At 37.3% G+C, this 10,601-nt stretch overlaps 1 protein-coding gene across 3 annotated transcripts in view; it reads right to left on the bottom strand.

Moving 5' to 3' along the window:
• CTBP1 (C-terminal binding protein 1) overlaps positions 1-10,601 on the bottom strand; it is a 245,915-nt gene that overhangs the window by 38,563 nt on the left and 196,751 nt on the right. For 2 of the 3 annotated variants that reach the window (XM_014966814.1, XM_014966813.1), the window contains exon 3: positions 1,830-1,984. In XM_014966814.1, the coding sequence (XP_014822300.1) occupies positions 1,830-1,984 (155 nt within the window). Of the gene's footprint in view, positions 1-1,829; positions 1,985-5,563; positions 5,781-10,601 lie in introns of those variants that run through there. The other variant, XM_014966815.1, reaches the window with a different exon arrangement.

The following is a 10,601-nucleotide window of genomic DNA, read 5'->3' as shown; positions in this document are numbered from 1 at the left end:
GGGGGGAGGGAGGGAGAAGAAGGGTAAAACAGGAAAACCGAAAATCTGCAAAGGCATACACCAAGAAACTAGCATCAGAAATATCCACCAAGGAACTATACAAGGAGCTTCAGGACAGGGAAGTCACCTCGTGCATTTGTCTGAACCATGACAATCAGCAGTTCTAGTTTGACGTATTGATCAACACTCTTTAGTCTTCTCTTTATTGTTTAAAAAAAAAAGAAAGAAAAAAAAAACAACACTTCCACTTAAAATTTTCAAAGCTTTAACAATGAAAATGCTTTTTCCAGACTAAAAATATTTTAAAGAAGTAAACTGAAGAGTTGAATGAGGAGTTCTCATCAGGAAGATGCTGACACGAAACAGACTACAGAAAATAAGATTTATAGTAATCTGATAACAGAAGGGAAGTTAGTATCATATTATTTTCAAGTAGCTGGCTTTATAACAAAGTCAAAGAAAAGATTAAATCTTTCATCATATACATCATATACAGAGACTTTAAAATGTTTAACAATACTATATATTACAAGAACATGAAAAGTAAACAAACCAGATATGAATTCAAAATAGTGAAAAGCTTCTGAAAACCTGTCACAAACCCAAGGGCTGCTATAATTAGTATAGAACAAGTCTAACAAGGTATCTGTAGAGAAACAAAAATAATGGTGCAATTTGGTTCAGCTGGTAACTCTATAACACCTGAATCCCACTCAGCAGTACACAGTACTATACCCACAAAAGTGGATACGGACACTTACCTAAGAAGCCTTTAAGTTAATACTTGGATCTGCACTTGTCTATCAGGGATCTTGGCTGAAGAAGAAGAAAACAAGACTCCCTTGGAAGGGACCCCTGATTGCCCTCCTCTGCACTTGGCTCCTTCTCTGCTGTCATATTTATTACATTTTTTTTTTTTACCATCCATAGAAGCTGTAAGCCCTGTTTGCAACCTTTTTTAGGTGAAAAAATATTTGGCATTTCAGGCTTACTCCTCTAGCCAATAAGTTCACCAAAATTAATTCCACCTCCACAGAAATATGAATGTGAAAAGGTTATCTACAGAGCAGCGAGGATTTGGAGTGGACATGAGGCCTTCATGCTGAAAGAAGTGTCTGAAGAGAAAAGGTAGGTGTATGAGCCAGCTGGCTCCCTTGGCTATCATCACAAAAAACAGGCATTCCTCTAAGAAAATGAGAAAGCCTCTCACAACACTAAGAGCCACTGTTGGTTTACATCTCCCAAACTACCAGGAAGGCTATGAACTCTGGAATAAGAGAAGGCTAGAATACTTTTTAAAATTCATTTTCTAAGTTTTGGGTTAGCATTTGTTTTGAAACTCTTCCGCAGTGTCAATTCTCAGCACACAAGGCCTCCTAACCCGATTTGCACAATTCCTTGGCTAAACAGAGAAGTTTAAAGTTTCTCACATGGCCTATCCAATACTGAGATTTGGCTTTCCAGATGAAGGCTGAGCAATAGTTTCCAAGAAGCATTTCAAAATACCATGTATTAATAATCATGGAATAATATCATTTTCCTACAGGTAACTGTCTCCATAAATGTAATTCAGTAGGTAAGCACACAGACAACATCCAGCCAAAGACACACTGCACAAAAGCATACCTTGATACAGACATTTTCATCTTAGTTTCATCACCATGTTTCACCACCTACTGGAAACAACCACTAACTCACTCACTAAGGTAATCAACCATTAACTAAAATGCAACAGCTAAACACATTGTCATAGCTAACACAACATTGTATCGCAATCATGAAAATATTTGCATTTTCTAAAACGCTTTGATTATACCTGTAAATATTACCTTTTCGTGAATTTCTTGTGTAGACTGTGCATCACAAAATGCCACTGTGGCTACATCCTTCAGAATAGGCATTTCTACTGTACAATCCCTGCCATCCAGCAACGCTACCAAAGGGCGCGGATGCATGGGCCCATTCATGATCGGAGGTCGAATGCCTGTGAAGAAACAGAGAAGACTTGTTATTCAAGCCATGCAAATGTAATAATAATAATAATTAAAAAAAAGGTTATAGCTAGTCTGTCTGTTCTGATGGTAGAAAAAGATTTCAAGGACTGAAGGTAGTAAAACAGGAACAACCTCACAGTCACCAATCAACCAAACACAGATCTAAGTAAAAAAAAAAGCCATGGAGGCTCAGGAGGCTGAACAATGGAGGATGGATAAAACCACTAAAGGAACACTGTATTTGGTTTTCAAGGGGACATCCTTACTGCACTATTAAGAACTGTCTCTTTCAGTTTTATTCAAGGTTAAGTTTTCATTGGATTCCACACCTTTGTGAGCACTACACAGAGTGAGAACTATCTTGTCCAGGCTTGTAAGAGTGTAGATTATGGAATATCATAAGCAACTCAGTGAGGATTTGAGTATTTGATTTACATGTATGATGATGATCTGCTGAGATTAAAATTTAACTGAAAAACAGCCTACAACAAAAAAATTTTGAATTTACTGAAGATCCAATGTCCAAGTGTACAGGCTAATTCCTGATCGAGGTAGGTCTTCTTAGACATGGAAAGTTTTACAAAACAATTCTGTATAGCTTAGTCAAACAAATACATCACACTTAATCCATCACTGAAAACTCCTATAAAATATGAACAAAATGCCCCTCCCTAAATCAACATCACACTTGGAACATTGTAGAGTGACAAAGAAATATACATCGAATATTTGGGGGAAGGAAAATCAGTTGAAAGTGCAGACTTCATTAATATCCTCTCTACAGAATCTACAGAAAAGTAATCCTTATAACAAGATAGTTAGCATCTTTTAAACAGTATATATTCTATAAATATACTAAAGTACTTAAGGGAATATATTAAACCATTACATTTACACAAAAGTAGTTAAGTGTGGGTGGAAAAAAAGGGACTTCCTGAAGAGATAAGGAAAAGCAAAACCAAGAATACAGTACATTATTTTTTCCTTGTTTAAAATAAGCAGTTTTAAACACTGTGAAATGAAGCAGTCTAGATACTTCTTGTATGCAAATTTCAACATACTTCTGCTGCAGTGTGAATTTAAAAACATTGCTTATTGCTTGATAATGCAAGTTAGTCCAACATTAATGCAAAAGATTGAGGTTCCTCAACTACCTTCTACAAGAAATCCTTGCATCTTATGTCCCAGCCTGTGTCAAAAAAGCAAGCCCTGAAAGACTGCAATCTGCATTTTAAGTGGATGGAAAAATAGTAGAATCCCAGCTGTACAAGACACCTGGTGAAGAAAACAGCTCCTAGGAAAAGAGATTTTCACAAGTCAACAGAAGCAGCATATTACTTCCCCACGGGGACCAAGCTCAGGTCTGGGGCTGAAGAAGTGCAGCTAAGGAGACTGTCACCCTCACAGACTCAACTGTCCAGCCTGCACCTGTGAATTTCATGTCCACTCCTAATCAAGGCAGGATGATAGACCAGCCCTGCTACAGTCTGGCATTTAAGTTCTTCACCTATTCAATCAGGTTTTATACTTGAAGATGACTAAAGAAGGGTGACTGGAACTTTTCCTATATGCACAATTTCAGCTAGTGCCCTATCTGAAAAACTTCTAGAAAATGCAGCTGGCTTTAATTTAAATGTAAATGCACAATGCTTTAAATTGCTTTTTCAGCAGTGAACAGCAAAAGGATCTTTCAGACTCAAGGCAAGCGGACAACAGATCCTCACCAATCCTCTACATTTGGTCACTGAAGTACATTTAGTTCTTTTTCTGTCCTAGTCCCAGCATCTCCCAGATCCCAACAGATTATGCCAATGGACTGCAACTGCAGTACTGTCACCATAGCTGACAGGGATTCAGAGTGAAAACTATTCACCAGCAAAGTACAACTCCCAGGAAAACTATTTTCTGCTGTAAATCTACCAATTCCTAAACTCTACTGCAATAGACATACTCAGAAATAACACCAGGTTCTTTCAGTAAACTAGTGTTTAATATCCAACCACCAAAATGAAATGTATGTCTTTCTAATATCAATTTTTAAAATTGTGCATCTTGCTGACTTACTACAGTTACCTGTTTAAACCAGAAATGGCCACATAACATTCATACAGTCCTTAGTAAATAAACCACACGCTAATAATGCGGTACAGGACACAACAATGTAAATGCTACATAGTTATCCAGACAATAATTACTATCCTTTAATGGGAACTTAATTATAAAATCCCACATTAAGTTTACTTAGAAACACCCTAAAGTGAAGCATGTTACAGAACTGTCCATGTTTCTTTAAAAATAAAGTATATGTAATAGCATTAATGAAATGCAATTATATTTTGAAACAAATATAAAAATCACATTGCAAGTCCTACTCATATTGAATAGAATAACTGTGCTCATCTTACAACTAAAATGCTATGGTTGTTGTCTTAATTGTCATTCCAGCAAAGCCATAATTTGAATGACAAGTTTGTATCCTAGCTAAAATAAAAACTACAAAAAGAAAACAGAACTTTGATACTAAAGTTGAAGATGAATGAAGAAAAACATGACACAAACGATTCCCTTAGAGCTACAACTAAAGCACCTCTGTCAACAGAATAACACATATAGACAGAAGCTGAGATTAAAAACTGTCACTTTTAAGAATCACTTTTCTGACTAGAGCTATCTCAAAATCATGAAATACAGTATCACAAAACACAACCTTTTACAATAATGATTTCTCTAAAATATATAAAGGTGTGGTCTGGTTTTCCCCTCACTCCACTGTATCTATCTATTTCAACCAAGTAACTTGTGTCCAAAGTTGGTGCTAAGTGGCATGCCAGAACGAGCTCCAAAGCATAAAAACAAAAATCTGAAAAACTACAAGGATAAAACCTCCCCAAAAGACTCAGACTTTTAAGAGTCCCCAGAACTCAAATACACAGTGACCTTGACCACAGAAACCCTACAAAACTTTGCTTGCCAAAATCCCTTCTGAACTTCAGCATAGACTTCCTGTTGCACAATCTTTCTGCCTAAATACCGTATCACTGAGTCGCAGACAATAACTCAACACTTAAGTAAACTTACAGTACCTTAATCACAGTGGCAGTCACTATTCAAAGTTTACATTTGGAAAGACACCGTTTCACTATGAATCAGACCCCTTTGAATAAAAAACTACTTCTTCTACCATTTGGATACATTCTGCCTGTTTCTTATCTAGAAATGTCATACTGCACCATGTGTTTGACTTTCCAGCAGACCCTTCAACTGGCAGGATAACACAATGTGTATTTAAGGGCAGTGTTGTCCATGCCTGCATTACCAGTAAGTCATGCAGCTTGGTGCCAAAGAGAAATAACTGTAAGCTGGTCAAAAGTGACATTCAACACCACAAATGTGAACCCAATTTAAAAAAAATCATTTCACTTAGCTGGCTTATTTAAGTATATGGTATAGCATTTCACATAACGCAGATAACAAAAATTACACCATCCACCCCCACATCCTAGAACTTTTGTTACGGGAAAATAATTTCAGTTTATCCTAACTTGAGATTTTCAGGAACCCCTACCAACCTGACATTTCTTAATCTGAGCTTGATTTCCAGGGTCATGAATTCGATTTCTCAATGCTTTACAATCTTCAGTATTCTGAGGCAAAATAGCAGCCTGTCATTCCATCCTCATTTCCATGTCTTTAATTTTTCTTGTAGTCTCCTGTAATCTTGAACCAAAGCTTTTAAACTTCTTATCCACTGCAACCTCTGTAGCCTGGATGGTGTTCAAATTTTTACTAAAAATTAAACACAAACAATACATTAAAACAACGTTAAGGGTCTGACTTGTGCTCACAGAAGCCAGGAAACTCAAAGTTAAAGCTTCTCACTGCATCGGTACCCATCCCCCTTTTGCTGCTGGCTTTCCACCACACCTGCTGTGCTGCCACTGGCCATTACCACACCAGAGAGAGCAGTGGGCTGTTAAGACACACCGGACAGCAGGTGTATTGTAAACAGACCTACCTGGAACAGTCGGCACCGCTCAAGCGGCAAACGTTTTGCCTAGGTGAGCAGGGATTTGAGGAATAGTCCATGATCTCCCATACCACCCCTGCTGGAGAGCCAAGCCCTCCAGTGAGTACCGGAGATGGAGTGAGAAGCCTTAACTCTGAACTTGCTGGTTTTGTTAAGTATAAGTCAGGCCCTTAAGGTTATCTAAATGTATTTAAGAAAAAACCCCAAAGTTTCCCCTGACAGCCCTAATCCAGCTATTAGGTTGGGGCGGGGGGGGGGTCCCCCTGTATGGAAATAATCTGGTGGTGAAGCTGTTGCCCTAGTAATAGCTACTGTGCCAGTGACTGACAGAATTTTTCTAAAATAATAGCAGGTGTAAGTATGCACAGACAGAGCCATTGTCTCTACGTAGCTGCTGTTCACCATGTGGCTAACAGAAGAGTGCTTTTTCAGAGCCGCAATTTGAACTAGCTGCTCTTAGAAAAAAAGGCTCAAAACCTTGTTCTAGTCTAGCTTTTACAGGAAAACATCTTGGAAATGTAAAAACCAACTTTTAGCTGCAGAACCCAACAGGAGGCCAGCCCCATGCACAAGCATTTCAAGTAACTGGCACTCTCGCCAACCAGAGGATTAATGAACTTATCACCCAGTTTCATTACCAAAACTGGAGAGAACGGCTCGTGAATTATTACCTCCATACCGTTGGCAGCATGGGGACTTACAAATTATCAGACCAACCTTAGCATGAGATGTATTTTTTTAAACTTAAAAGAAAGACAAGTAATCTACATAAACGGGTAGTTTCCTCCCTGCTCCCAAATTCTACCTGCACCGCCTGTTGCTCCCGAAACCAAGGTGGACCCTTGTGTACCACACTCCAAGGGGGAGAGCTGAAGCCAATACTATTTGACACACTCACAACTGGAGGATTGCATATGATAGGAAAGCTCTCCCTGACACACTCGATGCTCTTAGAATTTATTTTAAAACTTTCTTAAAGCAACCTTTTATATTACAAACTGACAATAACTGAAGTGATCACATTGCACAAGTGACAGATCTCAAAGCAGACTGTCACCGTTTGCCGGCATTAGAAAACATACCAAAACAAACAAGGTAAACGATTAAGATGAACGATAATTAACAATGTCATTTTCACACTTCTCTGCCACTGATTAATAAAACACCATTAGGATCAGGAATGTCTCAAATACAGCATACATGTTAAAAGTAAAGGACATTGTCAGGTTTGTAGGCCCAAAATTTGACCTACCTTTCATTTTCTTAAATCTGTTTGCAAAGTCCATGCAATTCTTTAAATGTGTTTTTCTTTTTTCAAAACAAATGCTTCAATTCTTTTTTTCTGAAAAATATATCAATGCCAAAAAGCACAACACTTATCAGTAACCCTACAATGACAAACCAATATGCACATGAAACGGAGGACAGCAGCCTGGCGAAGGAGAGTTTTCATTTTCATATTTCTGGAGATTCTTACGAGTGCAAAGATTAAATAAGAAGGAAAACTCCCTTGACAATGTCCTTTTAAAAGAAATCTGTCCTACAAAACTTCCTTTATGCACTGTAAAACATCCAAGGGACTTCAGCTTTTTTAAAAAATGCAAACTACTGAAAAATCTAACCAATATTTATAAAAACAAGGCCCGAAAATACGAGGCTGGACTCTCAGCTAATTTACAATCTTGCACATCTAATATGAGACTAATCCCCTGTGCCATTTCTTTTATATCCTTACTTAGGCTGTAAATTTGGTCAGACCTGCCACTAATTTGTGATAAGACCTCAAAAAAAAATTTACTTTTTTAAAAAATAAATGTTAATATTAATTAAAATAAAGAATGAGTTATCAAAACAAATAAAAAAATCCCACTCATAACACATGAACACATAAGCTGTTATGAATTTGATTTGCCAATATGCACTACTAGAATTCCTAGTTACAAAATATCTTTTTTTAAAGTATGTTAAGGCTCCTGACACATCATGCATTTTTAAATTTTGGACTTTGTTTTGACAGTCTCATTGTTTTGTGCACCATGAGCTCAAGCTGCATTTAGATTCAAGGTATATCAAAACTCTAAAATTTATTTCTACTTGACTGCTTTTAGAGTACAATGCAGGTACACAGACCAGTTAAACGGATGCAAGCAAAAAAAAAAGTGCTTACCAGCCTTCAGTATTTTGATATTCAGCATATTTAGATGCTGAATATGCAACACAAAAGTCTCCTGATTCCACCAGAACCAGAGCCAACACCTTTTGTCACCACCTTCAGTATGAGAAGGATGCTATTTCCCATGATCTGGGATGTGTGACTGGGGGAAGGAGGGGGGCAGAGGGGATGGTATTTTTTTAAAAAAGAACACCAAAGTGTACATACAAAAAGGTGACAGCTATTCTCGGAAGCCTGAACTACTTAGATAAAATTTCATTTCATTATTTTCTTTTCTCATTTAATGTTTCTAACTATGCTTCCTAAGATTTTAGGAACCTGATGCAAGTCTTACTGCAATTAGCAGGAACAATCCCAAGTTGATTTTCAAAGGAATAAGATCTGGTGTTCATTATATACATACAAGAGAAAACTAAGCATAAGCTTCTCTTAAAGCAGTTTCTGTTGAAGTCTACAGGGCTGAGAAGCTAACGCTAAGCACACTGAAATTTTACTGCAAGAGCATCACTGATGAATACTATTCCACTCTATGCTTTTTATTTACCCAAACTCTGTAAAAACAAGTCATCTTCCTTCTTTTCTTTTTAATTTGCAAAAGACCAAGAAAAATAAAAGTGGTTTCCGGCACTGTGTTGACCCAATGATGTGCAGAGCAGTCACACCCACTTACATCCTTCTGCTAATTGCAAAGATTGAAATACACCCAGCCACTCTCCAGGACATTCACAGCTCATTCCCTTACACAAAACACATAACCAACACCACTAGTACGTAATTACCACCCTGGTCCATAGACTTCCATGGTACTTGGATTTATGCACACATCACATCGTTATTTTACTAGCTGTGAGAAATGAGTGTGGGTATCCAAGCAATCACTACAACATGCAATGTATACGCCTCAACACAGAGTATTTTGAGACGACTATCTTACTTGATTTTCCCTTTTGGTACAATCGAAATAAAATAAACCAATGATTTCTTTTTAGAAAATCCCACATTTCCCTGCCTTTACTGGAATCTGAGAGTCACGATTCTGCATTCCTTCTCCATATTCATATAGCAAGCAAACTTGCCATTCTCAGATATGTTTGATTACTGCGAGGAAATGGGTTTCTGTTGCGTTTTTAAAAAGTGATCCCTAACAAGCCTTTTTTAAACATCTAGTAATTCTGTCTAACATCTGTCAGTATGTACACAAAATCCTAAACACCTGTCAGGGTACAAAAAAATGAAGGTCCCACAAGGCTTGTGTTGAAAGCCTACGATAAAAAATGAAGTTCTGTTAAGGGGAAACAAAATCATCTGGCAACATTTTCTATTACTACACAGGTACTGCAAACATCCACGTGAAAACTAGAAGTATTTCGTGTCTGTCAAAAAATTACTCAAATTACGTATTCAGAGCATGCTATAACAATATGTTTAATCTTAACTAATACTTTTCAACATAAGACTGAAAACAATATGAATCACACTTATGTCAAACAAACAAGCAGTAATAGCATAATGCACTACTGTAAAATGTTTTAATTGTCTAGCATGGTTTAAAAAGCAAACAAAATGACAATATTCAGTAACAACTATATCAAGTACTATAATGAGAAAGCGTAAGTATCAGCAATAAAACCTACACAAAAAACAATATTGCAGAATTGCTGTTTGCAAGTAAGATACATGAAAGCAAACTCCAGAGAATAGCAAAAGATTTTAAAAGACTGAGCTTTCCTTGGATATGCAGCATTTCAGTGCCTGTCCACAGCAAATACTTCGCTATTTCAAGTATTTTTAGCTTTATTAAGTAATACGTTAAAGGAAAGAGGAGGGGAAAAAAATAACAAATAAATCAATGATGGTGGAGCTGCCCTAGCTGAGTACACTCCCATTAATCTTGGCTTCAGAGAAATTCTGGCTAAGGCTGCCAACTTTGTTACTTATCCCATGAGTTTTACAGTGACTGTGAAATGCCCCTGCAACAGCCATAAACTACTTGATAGCTTACAGGAATCACTGCAGTGAAGCTCTGGACAGCACCTACATATTAAGAATCAAAGAATTTGGGAATTGGGACACTCCAGCAGACATGTTTGCCCATAATTAACTATGGACATCCATTTCCCAGTTACTGATGGGACAGTATCCCTAAAATACAGAACTTATTGCATGAATCAAGTCTGCATCAAAGACATCTTCACAAGGCACCATATGGCAGGTATATATCAGGGTATATATCCACTGTCATCTTCTCCCAGGACAGCAACCATGAGTAGACTGATAATAGCAACCTTCATACACACCCAAACTCTATACACTAAAATACTACTGAGCTTATATTTCAGCTCATAAACTTTATGGGCTGGTGGGTGTGACTTTTTTAAAAAAAAAAAAAAAAAGCCAGAAAACTCCT

This window comes from Calidris pugnax, unplaced genomic scaffold (genome assembly GCF_001431845.1).
Source record: "Calidris pugnax isolate Ruff unplaced genomic scaffold, ASM143184v1 scaffold14, whole genome shotgun sequence".
Taxonomy (NCBI): Eukaryota; Metazoa; Chordata; class Aves; order Charadriiformes; family Scolopacidae; genus Calidris; species Calidris pugnax.
Note: the sequence above shows the minus strand (reverse complement) of the source record. Positions and strands in the feature narration are given on the sequence as shown.